Source organism: Eretmochelys imbricata, chromosome 25 (genome assembly GCF_965152235.1).
Source record: "Eretmochelys imbricata isolate rEreImb1 chromosome 25, rEreImb1.hap1, whole genome shotgun sequence".
NCBI classification, from domain to species: Eukaryota; Metazoa; Chordata; order Testudines; family Cheloniidae; genus Eretmochelys; species Eretmochelys imbricata.
The window spans coordinates 13,901,267-13,922,275 of NC_135596.1; the positions used below are offsets into that span (position 1 = coordinate 13,901,267).

The following is a 21,009-nucleotide window of genomic DNA, read 5'->3' on the forward strand; positions in this document are numbered from 1 at the left end:
TGTTGGAGCCGATAGGGCTGGGAGTCAGGACTCCTGCGTCTATCCCCAGCTCTGGGAGGGGAGTGGGGTCCAGTGGTTAGAGCAGGTTCAGCTGGATTTTAGTTCACCGAGTGAGCTTGGGCATGTCGCAGCCCTTCTCTGCCTCAGTTTCCCCCCTTTGTAAGGTCCCATAGAAATGATGGCTGCTGCCTGTAGGGATGGGGCACGCTTTGTGCCAGGGATGAACTTAGCAAGGCGACCTCAGGGAATGGCATCCCAAGAGTAGCAGCCGGGTGGGGTCTTACGTGCTGGCTTCACAGCCCAGCCCCCTCCTCAGCGGCCTGGAGGTATGAAGCAGGGAGTGAGCTCACGCAGCTACCATGCAGGGGGGGTCATTGCGACATACATGGGGGCTGCGAAGGCTGTCAAGTGAGAAGTGTGCTTTGCACCAATGGGGAGTGGTTCATACTCACTTTGCACAAGTGTGTATGACGATACGAGGCCGGGCGGTGGAAATTCAGGCCCTCTGGCCTAGGTCAGCGCGTTGGCTAGAGGGACCCGGCTCTCCCGCTCTTTGCCCCCTGTGGCGAAATTGCCGCTCCCGTTCAGTGGTGTTTCACACCCACCCTGGGCTCACTGTGCACCGGTGCAACAGCAGGAGGTGCAGGGCGCTGGAGACTCAGGCCCAGAGGCGGGACGGATTCGTGGGCCTGACTGTGGCAGTGCAAATCAGGAGCATTTCCACGCAAGTCGGCGTCGGGCCCAGCAAATCCAGGTCCCCTGCCGCCTGCCCCAGACCTGCGTGGCGTGGCTGCAGGGCCCTGCACCGGGCGCAGTCGGTTGCACTAGTGTGAAACGGGGCTGCCTCCGGCATTTCACACTCACTTTGCACCAGTGTCAGTGGCTCAGCAAGGGACAGGATGAAGGCGATTCCTCCCTGGGGCGAGCTGTGCCCCGCAGCTCAGAGCCCCATGCTTTGGAAACATCTCAGGAGGAGCTGCCCCAAGCTCCTCTCCAGCTGCGGCCCCCTCGCTCCTGAGAGGCTGAGATAAGGACGGAGACATTGTCAGGGACAGGAAGAGGCAGATCTGGCCCGGCATTCCTGCCCTTTTTTGGTTTATCTGGAGCCCACCTTACTGCTCCCCTCCACCCCCCCCCCACCCCCCCGCCGTGACCTGATCTCACGCCTGCTGGGCTGGAGCCCTGTCTCCCCTGCCCCTTGGGCAGATCCAGCGGGGCAGCAGAGGACAGGGGCACCGCGTGGGGTGGGGGAGGGAAGGGGGTTCCTCATTTTTTAACTAAATGGGAATTTTCAGCCCCAGAAGGCGGGGGAGGGCTGCTTGCTGGTTTGTCATTGACTAGAATTCCAGTGGCCAGGGCCCCTTTCTGCCTGTCGGTGGCCAGGCACATTGAAACCCCCTGCCCCCTGTTATTCTGGAAGCACAAAGAGGCCCCAGCCAAAGTCACGATCCCATTGTGCCAGGTGCTGCACAGACACAGTCAGAGCCAGGCCTTGCCTCAAAGAGCTGCCAGTCTAAACAGACAAAGGGCAGGAGGGGAAACTGAGGCATGGTGGGGGAAAAAATCTCAGGTGTCCTGAGTCCTGGCCTGGCGCCCTACCCACCAGTCCACGCTGTCTCTGAGCTGACTTCTGCAAGAGCCAGCGTGCTCTCCCTTTATGCAGGCTGGGCTGACCCTCCCGCACTGACCCGCTTTTCCTGCAGCATGAAACAGCCAGTGCGGGCGTGCTCATGCACCCTGGCTTTCTGGCTCTCTTCTCACACGCCCCACGATGTGAATCAGCAGTGGTTCCCTGCAGGCGCTGGGGGCCTGGCTCCCCCCTCCCTGCCACGGCAGATCCGAACGGTGGCGTTTACCCCTGCTTTGGACTGGTGAAAAGCCCCCAGCTGAGCCAGGATGGGCTTGGTTTCTCACTGCCCTGCAGCTGGCACCCCCGGGCACTTCTGTGCAGTGTCCGAGCCACTTCTTGCCTGGGTTCTACACCTGACTCTGGGAGCGGGGTGGGGTCTAGTGGTTGGAGCAGGGGCCTGGGAGTCAGGACTCCTGGGTTCTGCTTCCAGCTCAGCAAGGAGTGTGTGGCTAGTGGTTGGGGGCGGGAAGGGGTAGTGAGTCAGGTTTCCTAGTGTAAGTGGGAGGAGAAGCAGGCCCTCTCTCCCCACCCCCACTCGACTCCCCCCCCCCCCCGGCTGCCGGGTCACTGCTTCTGGGGTAACTGAGGCAGCCGGTCACGAGCAGCCCCTCCCATGCACTCCTGCCCGGCTCTGACTCCATGGTCCGGGGCCTCCCTAGCAATCAGCCAGGGCAATAGCCCCCGATCCCTGCTCCATCGCCCCATCACAGAGGGCAGGGCGGGGCAGCCGGAAGTGCCCGCGGCCCGTGAAGCCCTTTTCTGTCTGTGCTGGGTGCGAGTCGCCCGCTTGGTCAGGAGCCAAGTGGGGCTGAGTAATGGCTGAGCCAGCACGGCGCCCCGCCTTTCCAAACGGCACCGAGGCACGATGCAGCCTAATTACAGGGGAGTGCCAACCTGCCATGCCCAGGGCAGGGGGGCGGGCGGGCCAGGCAGGGGTTTGGAGGGCCAGGGACGGGACGCTGGCGGCAGGGCTGCAGGGGATGTGCGGGGGGGGGGGATCCAGGTATCACTAGCGTGTGCACAGGTTGTGCCCATGGATGCATGGGCGTATGTGTGTGCAGCATGGTTCACTGGCAGACAGGACACGGTGTTTTCTTCTGCGTGCCGGTCCCCCACTTTCCCTGAGGCACCTGTCCCTGTACAGCGCGTGCAGCCTCTCCCCTTCTTCACCCCGCACAACCCCGGCTGCGTGCACCCTGCCTCTGTTCTCCTGGCAGCCGGGGGGGCTGCTGCGGGTTTGGTGAGCCCTCAGTGTTTGTGTTCCCGCTGGGGTGTTTGCAGAGCCCGTCTCACAGGGACGCCAGCCCCTAGCCTCTGAGACAAAGAAGAAATCACAGCTGGGTTTAACTTGGCAGTGGGCCGGGGATGGTTCCAACCCGCCGCGCCTGGCATGGGGAGGATGGGGAGTTTGTAGCCACCTGGAACGGTTGCAAACTGGGCTAGATACAAGATGTGGAACCATGTGGGACCCTGCTCGGGGCCGGAACGTGAACAGGCTTAGGCTGGCAGCCAGGGCTGCCGAGGTGGGGGGAAAGAGGGGGCAATTCTACCATGCGGAGGGATCCCCCAGAATGTCTGTAATCATGGGGTAACTAAAGTGAAACGTGCGAGAGCACTAAACTCATCTGGTGGGTAGAGCGAGGGGCTGGGATTCAGGCCTCCTGGGTTCTGGCCCCAGTTCTGGGAGGACAGTAGGGTCTAGGGGTTAGCGCAGGGGGGACTGGGAGACAAAGTCCAGTCCAGGTCCTGCTGACCGGCCCCTCCGTCTCCCGAAGCCCTTTCTCCTCAGCTGGCTCTGGGGTAGTGTGAGAGCCTGGAGAGTGCACAAGGCAGCATCCCCCGGGCTCTGTGACCTCCTCGGGATTCCTCCACCTCCGTGGCAACTTGGGACATCCAGGCCAGGCCCCAGAACATTGCCTCAGGCTTGGCAGAGCTGACATGCTACCTCCTGTCCCAGACGAATCACCCTGCTGCTATCTATTTGCCTGTCCCAGGGCCAGCCTCTTACCCTTGTATGGGAAAGGATCCGTCCCAGGGCAGGAAAAGCAGCAGCCACAACAAGGCACTCAGGGCTGCATCCGTCTGCTGGGGCCGAGGCCCGGGGAGGGGACCCCAGAGCCGGTCTCCGGGGCACTGCCAATGGGTTGGCCTCTCTGGCCGCGGAGCTTCTGCAGCTGAGTGGTGGGCAAGCACTGTCCAGGCCTGAGCCCTGGCGCTCAGGGGATCAAACTGTGCGGTGGGCCCTGAGAGGCACAGAGGGGTGCACACGCCCGGGGGTGCCGCAGTCCAGGCAGCAAGCAGAGTCCTGGGCTGTGGGTTAGCAGCGTGGCTGCAGCACCCGGGGGTGTCAGAGCCCAGGCGTGCCAGGGTTTGAGCGTGACCAGGAGCCAGCCACATTCAGGTAGGCGCAGGCCGTGCAGCGTGGAATGGGCCCAAGCCAAGCTGCCGGGTCAGACTCCAGAACAAGCTGAGGATGCAGCCCTCAGTTTTCAGGGACCTCAGAGCTGAACCCACGGGCCAGGAAGGCGTTTTCCTCCCACTGACACGACTGCAGACCAGTTCCTCCCCCCACTGAGGGGCTGTATTGTGCATGTGGCCTGGTGGGGCTGATGCAGAGAGGTGCCATGGGCCTGTGAGCAAGTGTAGGTGCAAAGCTGCCTCTGCTCCCAGCCCAGCCCTGGGGTGAAGCTGGAACAGAGCAGCCGGTTAAATCAGGTCAGGGCGCCAACAGCGTCTCCGTCTCTGCTGCTTGAACTGGGAGCTGAGCTCGTGGAGAGCAATGGAGGCTCAGGGCTTGAGCTAGCCAAGATGTGCAACCCCCGTGCACACACGCATACGCAAACCCGTGCACGCACAGACACACCCAGAGCCCAGCACAACCACGTACGTGCAAAAACCATGGACCCCTCCCCTCCAACAGAGTCCCAAGGTGCCCAGCACCCTGCAGGCTCCCCCTGTTCTTGATGGAGCCAGGGGGGGAATTCTCCATTGTTCTCTGCTGGGGGGGGGTCCTCTATTCTGGGGGTGGGGCTGCTCAGCTCTGTGCCCAGGCAGCCAGGAATTCCATGCAAACAGCCGCTGCCCGCTCTGCCAGGCCGCGGGGTGACCAGGTCTTTGCCGTTGCCCTGTGCTGGGAGCAGGATCACACTCTCCTCTCCACCAACCTGCTTGCTAAGGTCACGGGCTGGGCCAGAAGTCCTGGGTCCCACCTGGCGGGGCTCTGGGGACGACGCTGTGCCGGGGCCCATCCACTTTGCACCAAGCCTGGTGACCAGATTTTTCCTTTTCCTTTGGCAGGCTATGGCCTGCCAAGGCTGCTTGCATCCCGGCCCCAGGACGTGCCCGTCGCCCGCCACCGGGACCCCTCCCGGCTGGCTTGAACCTGGCAGAGGCAGCTTCTGTGCTGAACAGTGAACCAAGAAGGGGGAGGAACGGGAGGAGCAGGACCAACACCTTACCAGTGCGTAACTAATCATTAACCGGCAGCGAGACAGGGAGCCTCATGAACAGCGAGCGCTGGCTGCAGGGCCTGTGTGCCGTGGCGCTTAGCCACCGGAAGTGAAATTCACCCAAGAGTTCCTGCAGCCCTTCTGTCCTCAAAACAGGGCTAAGGAGGGGGGCGTACTGATCAGCTGGGACTGACTCCCTGCCCCTGGGTGAAACTGACATGCACCGCATGGCCTATCCTAGCAGCACCAGCTTCACCCCCCACCCCAAAAACAAGGTCCTGGGGGAAGCCAGAGCTGGTTCCATGCGGCTCCGAGAGGCCCAACCAGCAGAGCTCTTTGCAAGCTCCTAGATTCGCCCCTCTGCTTTGGTGAAAGCTGATTGCAGCAGCTTGCAGGGTGTGAGTCCTTATCAGCGCTCCAGCCCCTGCCTTTGGAAGCTGCAGAGATGCTAGTTCGTGCTGCCTTTGGAACCCATGTTCTTCCATCCCAAGGGCCCGGGGTCATCACGGGTCGGTGTGGCTGTGACAGAGGCAGTGAGTGTGGTGGAAGCGAGGAGCGGCAGGTGGCGGAGAGCAGGCTGGCTGTGGGACATGGTGCACAGTGGAGGGATGCAGAGAGAAAGCTGGCTCTGTTTCCCGGCGTTCAGTGAAATCCTGCATCACCAAGGAGCTGTGCACCGGGAGTGAGGAGCCCAAAGTGTTTTGCAAAATAAATGCACCCCCACAGCGCTGAAATGCAGCCAATCTGGGGCGGCTGGAGGGGGAGACTGGGAGTCCGAACGCCTGAGTTCTACGCCCAGCTCTGCTTCTCTGTGTGGCCTTGTGCACGTCACTGCTCTGAGCCTCAGTTTCCCCATCTGCAAAAAAAAAGGTGAAATACTTCTTGAGTGGTGCTGTGAGGCTTCATTTGTTACTATTGGGGAAGTGCTTGGAGATCCTTGGCTGGAAGGTGCTAGGGGTGGGGGTGTCATTAACGAACATGCCTCGTCAGTATCTGTCGGACCTCGCTCTCCCTCCTCCCACACCAAACTTTCACGCTGTTTGCTAATGAGGGTTATTGTCATCAGCAGCACTGAGGGTGGCAAGACAGCATTCCAAGCAAGGAAGGGAAGGTGTGAGTGTGAGTGTGAGTGTGTGTGTGTGTGTGGTGGGGGGGGTGGGGGGGGTGAGCAGGGAAGCTGTGCATGCAGGAGTGAAACCAAGGAGGAGGAAGTGCTGACCTTGCGTGCTACACTTTAGAGCCAGCTCAGAGCTGGAGCTGGGCAGGGTTTTTAAGCTGCGTGTTTCCTGCAGGTGGACAAGTGGCAAACGGGCCGTTATAGCTCAGACACCTAGTCTAATAACTAGCGCGGGGGAGGGGTGGGCTTCAGGACACCTGGGTTCTGGTAGAAGAATGAGCGTGAATAGTTAGAGCAGGGGGGCTAGAATTCATGATTCCCATGTGCTATTCCTGGCTCTCAGAGGGAGAGCAGGGGATGGGGAGCCAGGAATCCTGGGTTCGCCCCCGGATGCTGGGAGGATGATGTTGCCTAGAGATTGGAGCAGGGAGAGTTCTCTTCCTGGCTTTCCTACTGACTCCTTGTGTGATGTTGGACAAATCCTACCCCATGCCTCAGTTTCCCCATTTGGAAGTTAAGGCTAATGGCACCTTTGTCAGTTGCTCTGAGAGCCATGGTGCAAACGTGTGACATGTTGTTGCTCGTGCAAGCTGTTACTGCCTTTGCAAATGCGAACATGCCATTAAGTGCACAACTGCTCCCTAAGGAAGACTGGTGTTTGGAATACCCCTGGAAACCGACCTTGGGGCCAGAACCGCAGATGGGGTAAATCGGCCCAGCTCCATTGGAGTCAATGGTCCAGATCACCAGGGAACAAAATCGGTGTCGCTCCATTGACTGCTTCAAAGCTTTGGATACCTCTGTTCCTGTGAAATAAGGGGACGTGGCTCAAGGGTTGTTAGGTTATTTAACCCATCTCTTTCTGCAGGGTGTTGACAACAGGGGCTGGCTTGATGCCCCGGCAATGGGCAGCCAGTAACCTGCAGTCCCTGTAAGTATGGGCGGCAGCAGGGAGAGGTTGCCCTCTACCCCTGCCCTGGAGGGACTAGAGGTGAAACGGGACTTCAGCCTCCATGGCCCAGTCAGTCCTCAGGGTCTCTGCCAAGGCTGCCAATGACGGGGGCCAAAGTGGTGACAAGGCTCAATGACATGGCTGCTCGGACTTGGGCTGAGACCCAACCAAACTCATGTCATCCAAGCTCCCGATCTCCCTACCCCCCGGAAATGCCAGCGGCATTTGTTCGCTGCCATCCCCTGCAGGAGGGGACAGCCTCAGGGGCAAGGGCAGAAGCCTACACACACACACACTCGTGCATGCAACCTGCACAGGTGTGCAAGCCCTTGAGGCTTGTGCACAAACTGGGGATGCACATGCATTTTCTGTGCATGTGCAAGGTGAGACGGCAGGTGGAGGTGCACGTGAAAATGTGTGCACGCCTAGGCTCGTGCCTCTGCACACTACCGCCTGCTCTCGCCCCCCCATCTCAGTCCACCAGGGCTCTCTGAGGTGGTATGTGACGAGCCGGCCGCGCTGTGCCCTGCTCCAAAGGAGAGTGGGGTCCCAGGGGCAAGGACACCCCCTGAATAGGAGATGACCCTTCCTTTAGCAGGGCTAGGAGCGTGCGTGAGCAGCACTATCGGATTTGCTGGCTGTGGGGCCACTGGGCCTCCCCAGAGACATAGCTTCTGAGCTGCTATCCTAGGCCTCACCCTGGGCTTCCCACCCCACCCTGGGATTGTCCAGTCCCGGGCTCCCCACTGCACCACACTCCTGACCCACAGCACCCACCCTGCTCCCAGGATAGTCCCCGGGGGGAGCTGGCTAATCAGGCCAGTTGCTGTGGGCATGTGTCCACCAGGGGGGATAGGCTGAGACCCACCAAACCTAGTTACACGTCTGAGTGAGGATTTAAGGTCTGAACAGAAAGAGTGGGGCTGGAACCCAGAAGGGCCTCCCGGGTGAGAGCTAAGCTGGAATCACCTGCGTCACTTCCTCATTGGCTTGTTTGGCCACCTGGCTTTATTTGCATAGCCCTTTCCACCTGTTCGGCAGCGGCTGGCAGGCCAGACGCAGAATGCTTCATGGCTGTTGCGTTCTCCCAGGGGAATCCCCAGCTCTTCCCCCTTCCTGAATGCTTCCAGCCCGGCCTTGGCCATGGAGTTTGTTCTGGGAAACCGGCAGCCCTGGTGGCTGAGTCATTAAATAGCTACACTGCCCGGGCTGCCAGCGCCTTGCGCCTGAGGCTCTCCGAGCAGCGAGCAGCTTTTGCTCCTTCCCCAGCAAGAAGGGAGGGTGTATGGGTTAGGTAGGGTTATCACTCCCATGTCAGATATGGGGAAACTGAGGCACGGAGCAGGGCTGTGATGTCCCCAAAGGTTACACAGTGAGTCAGTGGCAGAGCTGAGCCTGGAACCCAGGATTCCTGACTCCCAGGCCCCTGCTCTGACCACTAGAAAATACTTCCCCCTCCCCCCAAATCCTCTCTTTAGGCCCAGAATGGGTGTGGCACGGGCAGTGATGGGTCAGATATCCCTCATAGCCTGCTCGGTGCTGGTGGATCTCAGCCCTGCATGCCAGCACCCACACACCCCCCACGCCCCGCCGTAGGGCCAAGGCAGGGGGGAGGGGCTCTGGCTCCAGAGCTCAGCTCCCCACCCCACAACACAGCTCCCCGCCCTGTTTCTAACAAGACTCCGGGCAGGGCTGGAGGATGCGCAGCTCCTGAGTGGCTGCTTCCCTTAGGGGGCTTGATCCCGGGTGGAAAGATTCCTGTCGGCTGCCGTGATGGGTTTTGGGTCAGGTGCCTAGGGCGGGCATAAGGCTGCGGGGACGTGTCTCTCGTAAGGGGCGTGCCGAATCCCCCTCTCCTCCGTCCCTCCCTCGCTTGGCCCCTGGGGATCAGATGGAGCCTGGGTGTCAGCCCCCGGCCTCCGCTCTGTCCCTCTGGGTTGTGAGCATCACTCACTGCTCAGCTGCCTCCTGTGTGGTTGGTGGTTGTGGTGACTTCATCACGGAGACACTGGGCTCCGAGTCCCTCCGGCTGGAGGCGGCTCAGGGGATTTCTGTTGAGCCCGTGTGGCTGTGAGAAGCCCCCCCCAGCACAGAGCGTGGGCGTGGAGGGGGTGGGCATGTGGCTGCCCAGCAGACAGTAGGTCTGCCAGGAGTGCGGGGGGTTCCCTAGCCAGGGAGGCTGAGGCAGCCTGCTCCTGGCAAGGCTAAAGAACCCCCCCGCCCCCGCAGCCTGGGGAAGGGGGGAGGGGTTGTGCTCAAAGGGCAGCTTCCTACATGGCAGCGAAATCCCCAGCAGCGCCCATCATGCCACCCCCTCATTCTCCACACCCACGAGCCGGGGCTGCCCAGCCAGGACCATGGGCAGCTCTCTGGTGGGGGGTTGGTGACAGCTTGGGAGGTCACCCTCTGGCTGGATTCTAACCAGCAGGCTAAGAGAGGGGCAAGGCCCCATCTCCCATTCCCAATCCTCCCAGCCCCCAGGGGAGGGGGTGGAGCTGGGAGAACAGAATGGGGCCTTAGTAACAGGAGTGCAGGGGCAGTGGAGACTGAAGGCCAATGACACACAAGGTGAGCCCACCCCCATGGACACCCACCCACACGTGTGCCCACAGGAACATGCATGTGCCAGCACACACAGGGACACACACATACAGGATGGGCCCCCCCTCTGGCTGCAAACAGGTGCATCATGGACACTTGCCACTGCTGCGTGTGTGTGCAATTACCCCCCCCCCCCGCCCGGCTATCTGCATGTGCAATTTATACACCTGCCCTTTTTCCCCAAACAGCCCCCTCCTTCTTCCATATTATTTATTTACATTCTTCCAGTTTGGGGAGATTCATCAGTTTCATGTTTGTTTCTTGTAGTTCCCACTCAGCTGCATTTCCAGATTTTCAAGCTTGGGCACAAAGCTGCAAGGATCGGGGGTTGCAAATCTTGCAGGTTGCAGCGGGGGGGGGGGGGGAGCTGCAGGGAGCATATTATTTGTGCAGAAGAACCCTGACTCCATTGGATTCTCTCATGTCGGCTTCCCTCTTCTTGTCTTAGGTCTCACAGATGCTTTGCTCCCTGCAGAAACAACAGGATTTCCCATCAAGCCCACAGCCGGCACCTGACTCCCTGCCGCAGGGCTCTCGGGGAGCCCTGACCACAGGAAATCAGCTGTTCAGCCTCTATTTCGCTTTCGGGATGCAGGTCACCCTCCAGAATTGAAAGCGAGAGCTCTGCGCGGGTCGGCTTCACTGCAATAGGAGATAGGACTTGGGAATTGAAAGCAGCTCTCAGCAGCAGGGGCTCTGCACCTTCCACCAGGTGTGGAGTGTCCAAGGCATGGGCTCCCTACCCCCATGGGAAGAATCAGGCCCCACTCTCCATACTTGCGTATTTTCTGCAGCGCCAGGAGTGCTTGCAAGTGCAAAGCCGCTGACTGGCAGCCAAGGGGATTAGCTGCAAGGCGGATGCCACTGGGCAGCCAACCCTCGTGTCTCCTCCACCCCACTAACCCCTGGGTCAAACAAGCCCCCAAACCATGGGGCAGGTCACTCCTGACCAATTACCTCACCCAGTCAGGAGGAGCTAGCGTGAGGCTCAGGAGACCAAGGCTCCACTTGCCACAGTCTTGCTGTGCGACCTTGGGCAAGCCCCTTTCTGCACCTCAGTCTCCCCCCTTCTCGCTCTGTAAAATGGGGACACTGGCAATCCAGCAGTGGACTAGATTTAAAGCAGTAGAGTGATCTTGAATGGGTGGGATGCCCCCCCGGTTACACTGACGCAGCCGGTGATGTTAGGCAAGATCTCCCATTAGCTGAGCCTGTGTGCATGGCTGGTTTGAATTAAAGGCTACTTTTGCCAGCCAGTCATTGCTGGCTGTAGCCCACAATTGTGGCTCATGTCCTTTTAAATACCTGACATCTTAAAAAAAACCCCCATGTCTAGTTCCCTGTTTATACTACACAGGCAGAGGCTGGTTTAGCACAGAACAGCTGATGCCCCCACCCTGCAGCAGGGCCATGGGGGGGCTTTTCTGCCCACAAGGCTCAGAGGAGGAAGAGATGCATGCAGATTGGAGGGGAAAATACACTTCGATCCCAGCCTAGGAAAGCCTCAGCCGTAAGGACTCTGGATGCCCCAGGGGGGTTGGGGAAGTGGGTTGGATGCAGGGGAATGGTCTTGCCCTAGAACCAACCCTGCCCCCCTGACACTTGGGGCCCCATCTAACCCTGCCCCATGAGGGCCCAGAGCATGGTATGGACCTGCTGCCACACCCCAGCTTGCCTGTGCTAAGCCAGCACTCGCCCCCTGTAGTGCTACGCACAGGGTAAGCTGCCCTGATAGGCTCAACAGAAAGGGGCTAGCATGAGTCAGGGGCTTGTTCCCTAGGTGCTCCCTGCTTCTCGGAGTCAGGGGCAGAACCAGGCTCCTGCTAAAAGAACTTGTAGGTGGAAATGGGTCTGCAGCAGCTGTGCTGGCGAACGCTGCCCAGGGGCAGCTAGGCCCAAGAAACGCACACCCAACAAGGGGTGCTTTCAGCTCAGCCTTGTGGGGAGCACCACCATTGAGAGGGAGGGGCTGGGAGATGCCAGAAAAAAAAAAACTTTATGCACTTCACTAAGTCTAATCAAACCTACACGCTGATTATCCATGATCCTGAGGGGGGGGGGCCTTTGAGCGAGTCAATTTAAGGACCTAATTAGCACTTCTCTTTAGCCCCCCACTCTCCAAACTTGGCCCACGCTCCTTCCTCCACACCCCGAAACCAGACAAAATCCTGTTTAGCTGCAAGTAGGCAGGAGGCTGCACCAGCCAGCAGCTCACATGGCATTTTGCAACAGGCCAGCCCTTAATTGCTGCTTGTTTAAGCCTCTTTGTCAATTTACAGAAGTGGTGGCGCCATGGAGCCAGAAAGCCACAGTGTTTTGCAAAGAGCGAGAACAGGGCTGGCTCCTGGAAGCTGGTTTAAGAACACAGCTACATCCTGAGCCGCTCACAGAGTACAGGACGTGCCGTGATGCAACATGCAGGGACCAGGAAGCGTCACAGCTGGACGGGGAAAAAAAATAAAAAAGGATGCAAGAGGAAGCGATATTTAGCTTTCAGAAATTTATTGCAAGTTCATTGTACAAGAATATATAGAATCACTTAGTGGCTTGAGTGCAAAGAAAAAAATTGCAATCTTGAGCTTATAAATATAAGACATTCTGTCCATTAAAAAATAAAAAGAGTTCATTTGCAACTGTCCTTTTCAGTCCTCGCATCTTCCATCCACAACACAAAGCAGATTCAAAAAATGGAATAAAAATCCAGTCTCTTCCCCACCCTGCCACATTAAGTCCTTAGCAAAATGTGGTCATGCCCCCTCCCGCTGCAGAGAAAGGGAGCGGAGGGAAATCCAGTCTTTTGCCATGGATCAGTGGCATCCACACCCCACGCAGACAGAGAAACACGTCAGAGAAACACGTCGTGCCTTGCGTACAGGATTCGAGCACTCTTCACGTTCGAGGAGTCAGTCGCCTTGACTCAGCCATTCCCCCAAGCATGTCTCCTGCCCGCCTGCTCCTCCTTTAACGGTCTCCACGCTGTCACAGCCCCTTTGCTGTCACAGCCCCTTTGCCATCGCCAGTCCCCTGGCGCTCCTCCCTTTCCACGCACACTGTCGCTGCCGGCCCAGGCTCTCTCCTCTCCGTCACTCCTTAGCTTTTATTTTGATGGGGTGGTTTTTTATTTTTTTAAAATGTTGTCGTTTTTTTTGTTAAAAAACATGAATTCAGCACAAAACGAGAAGGCAGTGCCCGGCTCAACGCTCCAGCAGCGAGACATAGGGGACCCACTGGTTGTTACAGCGACTTTCTTCACAGTAACTGGCTACTTCCTCCAACCCTTGGCTCTTCCAGGAATCGGTGTGGGGATTCTGGTGGGAGAGGAGACACAGATCCAACCGTTAGCAACAACAAAACGCAAGCCTCTTGGACGTCACCCCCGCCCATTCAGGAAACATACTTGAGCGGTGACCCACACCACGGCTGTTCGGTAACATACACATCACTGAAGCACCTTGGCTCAGCCCCAGGTCACATGGCCCTGCATCAGCACCACTGAACAATACAAGCTCCCCTCTACAGGGATGGGATTGACTCCCAGGTGATGGACACCCTCCCCAACCCCTGGCACCCAGCACCATAGGGGACTTACCGTCACTAGGATGCAGTGCAGGTCCCGGGGTTCGCTGTTGTCCTCCAAACTCTCTCCGAGGACCTTGGCCAGCCGCTGCATGCCGGACACCCGCAGGATGTTGATGTCGTTGTCGCAGCAGAAAGCCTGGATGAGGGTGAAGTGGATTTGCAAGGCGATGTCACCCTCATCTTCTTCATCAATGGCAAGGAGGCAAAGCACCACGCTGTCGGGATCCCTGAAGGGCACGGGGAGGAAGCAGACCGGTCAGGATCAGGGGGGAAGACAGGCCCCACAAATCGACTCTCCATCTAAGGAAATGAGTCTCAGCCCTACCCCCCCCCCCCAGCTGCTCCTGAGCAAACAGCCAATGCCGGAGTGCGTCTCTCTTGCATCTGTCACCCCCAGCTCCCCATCACCCCCCCAGCTCCAGCAGAGCTGGGTGAGCTGAGCACCCCCCCGCCCCATCAGCTGATCAGACCCTGCACACGCCACGGCCAGCGCCACTTACACATTCATGAGCTTGGCCGACTCATAGACGCCGACGGTCAGGCAGTCCTGCCTCTGAGCCGCCACCAGCAGCTGCTCCACCGCTCCGCTGACGGTCTGCATCCTTTGGGAGAGGGCACAAGGGGGGGGGGCGGCGTTAATGCGGAGCCGCTTTGGAAAGCCCGGCCGGCGCAGGGCCAGCGGGGAGCGCCGGGACCGCCGCATGCTCCTGCAGCGCCGCCAAGGAGGGGGACACTTACTTTTGGGCAGCGTTGTCGCAAGCCACCAGCTCTTCCAGGGTCATGTTGCAATTATAATCCACAGCGGCTTGGAGTCAGGAGGAGACGGGGGGGGGGAAAAGCAGCAACCCTCAGCCCAAGGGCCTCAGCAGCAGCGCAGAGGGCCGGCGGGAGCCGTGCAATAATCCACTGGAGAAACAAGGCTCGCTCCTCCCGGCGGCAATCTCCCCGCGACGTCAGACGCTCCAGCTGCGGGTCAATCCGGCGCCACTCCGAATCCAACACCCCGGCTTCTCCAAACAGTCTCAGGAACAGCGGCCGCTGCGGGCGCCTTTTATAGCCTTGCAGAAGGGGCGGGGCGTCTCCTTTCCTATTGGTTCCTCGGCCACAAAGGGAAAAAACCCGGTGCCAGCTGATTGGTTCTCCCACTGGGGGAAAATAGCGAGTAGCCCCACGTGGGGCGGGGGAAGTTTTCCAAGGGAGGGATTTGCTTAAAAAAACACACACAAAACACACAGCACACGAGCGAGAGTTTCGATAGACATTTCTCAGCAGGTTTTGTTCCTGTGCTGGGCAGAGGCGTGGGATTTCCACAGAGCCCTGGGCTTGCAGCCGTGGGGGCAGGGCTGGAAGCCGTGCTATGTGCAGAGGAGATAACTATCCCAAGGGTTTACATGGAAATGCATGCCCCTGGAAATCCCCCCCCGCGCCGCTTTCCCAGGAAGCCCCCGGCCACCCTGATCCGGGCTGAGTCTGTTCAGGGACCAAAAAGCCACGTCCAGGCGAGGATGCATTTGGCAAAGGAAAAGCAGGGACATTATGCAAAGGGAAAACAAGTATTCTCTTCCACTCCGGAGCAAATTCCGAGATGCTGGGGGGTGGGAGGGGAGGAGGTGTCTATATTCCCAGGACTGAGCTCTGGAGCTGCAAAAAGCAAACTTGTCTGGTGAATTCCCTGCTATGCAGGGGTACGTTGCCTCCCCGCACCCTCATTTGATCAGGGCGATACCCATTCCACCTCGCAGGCAGAAAACGAAGAGCACCAAGTCTATAGTGTTGTGTAGGCGGCGGAGGGGAAAGGGTGAGTTAATCATGAGGTTTTAGAGCCAGTCATGGTTTCTGCAGCTTGCAAAAACTTGGTGACTTGTTTCACAACAACCCCTGCAGCGTGCATCATGTTTCCTTGGCTTGGACCTTCTAGGGGTCCTCTCTTTTCTTCTTCTGCAACGCTCCTTAGACCCCGGGGGGGTGTGTGTGTGGGGAGGCGTACAGTCTTTACTGGGGTACACACGCTTCAGGCTCGCGCTCACGATGGGAGCTGCCTGGGTGGCAAGATTGATTTCAGGCCGAGAATTAACCAACCTCCAAATCTCCGGGTCCCTCACAAACCTGGGAACGCAAACAAGACACCGTGTACTTTCCCGAGCAGCGGAGCTGCCAGGGGACTTGCAGGGAGCGCTGCTGGGCTGGCCTTCAGTTTGTATTTGAATGGGGGGCGGGGGGGGGGGGGAGCTGCAAGGTTCGCATAACGCCCCGCTCTGCAAAGCACGTGGGAGGTCGAGCTTGGAGCCTGAACTTTTGCAGAGGTAAAAGATCCCCGGTGCAAAGCAGGGCGTGTTGCAATAGGCTTGCTCGAGGCTCACGTTTCGGGGGAGATTAGCCCCAGGTGGATTTGCAAAAAAACAGAAAGTGCAACTGGCAGCTTGCTGCCCGGCTGGTCTCTCTGGAGACGCATCCACAGGGCAGGGGGGCGCCCCCAGCTCAGCGCCGAGGGGGGTGCAATGAATGACATTTCTGCATTGCAGGGGCCGGTGCTCAGGACCTGGGGTTCAGGCTGCAGAGGGCCGAGTTTCTCCCCCCCTCTGACCCTTCCTGCCCGGGGCGCTCGGGCGTGGCTGCTTTGCACCCTGCGGTCGTGTGTTGTCGTTGCAAACCCGGCCGGTAGCTGCCGGGAGGCGCCCAGCAGCGCCGGGCAGGCCAGCTGCCAAACCAGCCGGCGGAGGCCGCTCGCGGCGGGCAAGGCCGCCGCCTAGCGGGCCCGGCGTGCACAGCAGGCTGGCGGCTCGGCTTGTGACCTGAAGTGCAAACCCCCTCCCTTGATCTCAGTGGGAGTTCCGCGGGCATCCGCCCAGAGCCCCCAGGCTGGGGAGGCCCCTAAATACCTTGGAGGCTCTGGGCCTGAGAGACAGCTGGGATGGGAACTCTAGACCTGTGCTGGAGGGATAAGAGGGTGTGTGGATGGGTGTGGGGGGATAGATAGAGGCGTGTGTATGGAGATCAGTGGATAGACAAAGGGTGTGCATGGGGATAGATACCTAGAGGGGTGTATATGGAGATGGATGGATACATAGACAGAGGGGTGTATATGGGGATCAATGGGTGCGTATGGGATTCTGGGTGGACGGATAGATAGCTGGGTGTGCATAGGGGTAGATAGAGGGGTGCGTATGGAGATCAATGGGTAGATGGATAGACAAAGGGTGTGAATGGGGATAGATACGTAGATGTGTGTATATGGAGGTGGATGGATGGATACATAGACGGAGGGGAGTATATGGGGATAGATGGGTGCGTATGGGGTTATGGATGGATGGACAGATAGAGGGGTGTGAAAAGGAATAGATAGAGGGGTGCGTATGGGGTTATGGGTGGATGGATAGATAGATAGATGGGGGTGTGTATAGGGCTGGATGGATAGACAGAGGGAAGTATATGGGATGGATAGATAAGGTAGCTAAATACGGTGATCGAGCCAGACTCCGTAGTAACCCTACTGCAGCAATTATAACAATAAGTTAATCACATGTAGCCCTTACATGGTGCTTTTATTCTGAAAGTGCCTTAGAGACATTGACTAATCAACCCCTCCCCCAGTGGGGTAAGTACTGCTGCCCTCGGGGAAACTGAGGCTGTGAGATCCTAGGCGGTAGGGAGTGGCCCTAGCTGAAGGCTGTAGCGTTTTGGGTCATGTGAATAAGGAGGTTGCAAGGATAGGAGCTAACAGCAGGTCCCAAGGGGCTCACGCTGGCCATCCCCGGCCCTGCAGACAGCCCCACTGGTATGCTGGGCTGTAGTGGGCATAGGGGGAGGTCACCCTAAATCCTAGCTCGGGGATGGCTGCCCCTGCTGATGAGCTATGCTTCTCGTTAGCATTCTTCCTCTGCTTTCCTGAGCCGGGCCGCTGTTGCGCTAGGCGCTGGGCAGACACAGAGTACCGCCATCCCCAAGCTTTCCAAAATCGGAGTCACCCCCCACAAATCACGAGGTTAACTTAAAAATCACAAGATCCTTTTCGTTTGGCTCCTGGTCTGGGAGCCTCCAGGGGCCACGTGTTTAAGTTTTTCTCTGGGCTACAAAGGTCCAAGCTGAGACTCTCAGGTGATCGGGTGGCTCCTGCCGATGGGAGCTTTCGGAATGCTCCCCCTGCCCTGAGCACGACAAGCCTCCTTCCTGTGGCTAAGGGGTGACTTGATCAGAGTCTGCGAGTACCGACCCGGGGAACAAACCTTTGCTAATAGGCTTTCCCCTCTCGCAGACAATGGTATTGCGAAGTCGCATGGCTGTCAGGTGTAGCCGGATAGAGCTGGCCTGGACATAAGACATGCGTCTTGTACTGGGAGCGTAGCCATCGGGGCAATTCGCAAAGCATCATGGTGGGTTTTCCATCGCTGGCCATTTTAAAATCCACACTGTCTGTTTTCCTAAAAGATCTGCTCTGGTTCCAACGGGAATTATTTGAGGGCGGTTCCAGGTGTGGGCTGGGGAGGTTCTGTGCCCTGCGATGTGCAGGAGGTCAGACTAGCTGATCATGCCGGTCCCTCCTCACCTTGGGATCTGTGCGTCCCTGAGTCTTCAAGCCCCAGGTCTATTAAACAGCGAAGGCTCCAGGTCGTGTTCCAGTTTAAACCTCCTGTTGTTCCCATGTATTGTTAGTTTGCCACGCATCTCCGTGTGTCGGTCCCGACCCCCATCCCGACAGCGCCATCCTCTGCAGTGGGGGGGCTGGGTGCCCGGGTAGGGCATTTCACCGGGATGGAACTGTGGTCGGTTGCTGCCACCCGCTGACCTAGTTTGGTGACAGCTCACAGACGGTCACGGCAAGATATGGTGACAGAAAGAGGGTGCTGATTGTGGGGGTGCAACTTGAGACAGCTGAAAGGGGCCTGATTTTCAGAGGTGCTCCTCTTCCAGGTGTCTTGAGGTGTGACCCTCAGAACTGAGGGACTCAAAAAGCCTCCCGTGTTGGCCTCACCTTTGCTCTCGGTGCAGTTCTCTTCTGTGTAGGTCTGGGTACCGCACTGCTTGCCGGAGTATCCGAGGGCTTCCCCCTCTGTGCAATGGGGTGGATGAAACTGGCTCTGCAAAGCGCGCTGGGATCTGGTGGTGGAACAATCGAAGGGCTTGGCTCGAGCTGTGTCCGGGTGTTTGTATCATCTGGTTAATACAAGCTGCAGGCAGGCAGAGACCCACCGAAACTGCCTCTACTTGCATGCCCCAGGCGGATCCGATTTCCCTCTCCGCTCGGCTTGTTTTTAAGGCCCAGCCTCCCCATCCTGTTGTTCTCTGTTCCCTCCGGCTGCAGTCAGAAAACGTTCTGTGTCGGCTCAGGGTAGGAGCAGGGCACCCTGCCAGGTCCCTGCTCCCTGCCACAGGCCAGCCGTGCTCTGGCTTGGCCAGCACAGTGGTTTTCTGTACACTGATTGGGATTTATCCTGCAGCAAACTCGGCCCGGGAGCTGCAGAGACGGGGCTGGGGACGCAGTTTGCAGCTGGCTTGTTTATGGGGCTGCAGGAAGTGCGTGTGTCTGACGTCAGCCAAAGGTTCCCCAGGATGCCAGGGGTGCAGCCTGGCCTTGTGGCTAGGGCTTTGGGCTGGGACCCGGTGTTGGGTGCAGAGGGATGGCGGGGGGCAGGGTAGTGGTGGGTGCAGGCATGCTGCAGTGGGCCTGCTGGGTCCGTGGGCACTGGGACGTCAGCGCATGCAGCTGCCATCAACAGCCAGGTGGGGACCACGTGAGCAGGGGACTTTGGCCGTGGCAGTAGGCCCGCAGCCCTCCCTGGGAGGTGCTGTCTGGAGCCAGAGCCCAGCTCCTGCGAGGAGGCAGCTCCGGGCAGCTGCTTCCACAGGCTTGGGGTGCTGAGACAGACTCTGATCCCCCAAACCCTTCGCTCCTCCCAGGCCTTGGCCTGGCTCCCACCAGCCCTGCGTGGGGCCTGCTCTGCAGGGCCTGCTCCCCTAGTGCCGGAGGCCCTAGTGCTCCCTGCATGCGGCGTTCAGGTGGCATCTGGGGCTCCTACCTGGTTGCCAGGGCGACAGTTTCCATTCACCTGAGTTCTGTGGGAGGCTGCCACTTGGTCTGGGCAGCCAGATGGGGCTGGAGGCAGCTACTGCCATGGCAATGCTGTGGAAGGGGGGTAATTACTGAGACACCCCCAGCTCCAGCCATGTCCTCTGCAGGTCAGGACAGAGGCTGGAGCATGTCACCCCTCCCTTTATCCCTGTCCACCCCCCCCCCATCTACTCTCCATATACACCCCACCCTCTCTCTGGCCCCCACATTTCTCGCTATCTCTGATCACTGCAGTACGTGAAACTAGCGACCCCCAGACACCTGGCCCTCGCCTGCAAGAGACGCACACATGCAAAAGCCCCCGAGCTTCGCCAGCCAGGCAGCTCTGGCTCCATGGTGCTGGTAGAACCAGCGTGAATGTGCCTGGCTGGCAGGTGAGGGTGGGCTGGACCCCAGGGCAGCCTTTGCCCAGCTCAGCCAGGGGGGCAGCCCAGGGCTGGCTCTGCTGTAGCTGCAGGTGGGGCTGGGCGAGGGAAGAGGTGCCCTGGAACCTGTCAGTTCCCTGCGTGGGAAGCCGGGGTGCGCCAGGGAGAGGTGCGGCTGTTTCCTGGCTTGCCCAGAGCAGCAAACACCTTCGAGCCAGTGGCCCTGGGATATTAACAGAGGGGACTTCAGAGCCAGCAGCTGGGAACATCTGGGGGATTGGAGTGAGGCTGGCTGACCCCAGCGGTGGATCCAGCCCCGGGGCCATTCACTTGGCTTTGTTCCAGCTGCAGGGGCTGATTAGCAGCATGCGTGTCTGGCTGAGTGGCAGCTGGTGCTGCCTGAGTGACTGCATCGTGCTGGGCATATGTCAGTCCCAGCTGCGGCATGTGTTGGGACCAGGTGATGTGTGGGGCATGTGGGGGAAGCCCCCCCGCTCTCCTCTTGATCCCGCCCAGATTTTCTAGGCAACCGGCTCTGCTGTGGCTGCTTCATTCTTGTTCTTAATCCCTGGATTTGAGGTGCCTGCCGGAAACACGGAAACACGTGTCTCTGGGCTGCCAGGTGGCGCCCATGTGGGCTGCCAGGGCCAGGGACTGAGGGGCTGATCTGGCGATTGGTCAGGGAGGTGGGGGGCAGGCAGTGTTTACATGCATGCACGTGGGTGGATGGGTGGGTGGGGGAGCGTGCATGCTTGCATGCAGGTGTGTTGGTGTGGGCAGTTGCCGAGTAGGCACGCGTGTGTGTGTTATGTGTACTCGGGGCTGTGTACACATTGGGTGGGCAGCTGTGTGCGGGGTGCACATGGGTGGAGGCAGGCGTATGTGTTGTGTGCGCTCTGGGTGTTGTCTGTGCAGGCTGTGTGTGTTGTGGGTGTGCATGGGCGTATGTGTTCTTTGTGGGTCAGGGTGCAGCTGTGTGTGTTGCGTCTGCTCTTGCATGTGTACATGCCTCTTGTATTCCTGGATGTCCACGTGTTACATGTCTGCAGATCCTGGCATCAGAGAATGTCTCAGAGAAACACCTTCACCTGGGTGTCTGACCCTGGCTGCCCGGCTTGGCACTGAGATGAGCTGCTGTAGTGGCCATCCTGACGAGGAGGAGTCACGGGCCAGCCAGGCCCCGCACGGATCCTATTCGCCAGCTCAGCGCGGCTCCTATCAGCCAGACCCCGCGGGCACCAGCTCAGCC

General features: G+C 59.0%; 1 protein-coding gene across 1 annotated transcript; it reads right to left on the bottom strand.

Annotated features, from left to right (window-relative positions):
• Positions 1-12,230: 12,230 nt before the first annotated feature.
• On the bottom strand, positions 12,231-14,336 carry GADD45B (growth arrest and DNA damage inducible beta). Its single transcript, XM_077841964.1, has 4 exons — positions 14,067-14,336; positions 13,829-13,930; positions 13,339-13,555; positions 12,231-13,057 (listed from the first exon to the last, which is right to left on the bottom strand). The coding sequence occupies exons 1-4, from the start codon at positions 14,108-14,110 to the stop codon at positions 12,944-12,946; spliced, it is 477 nt and encodes a 158-aa protein (XP_077698090.1). The 5' UTR covers positions 14,111-14,336; the 3' UTR covers positions 12,231-12,943.
• Between the last annotated feature and the right edge of the window lie 6,673 nt (positions 14,337-21,009).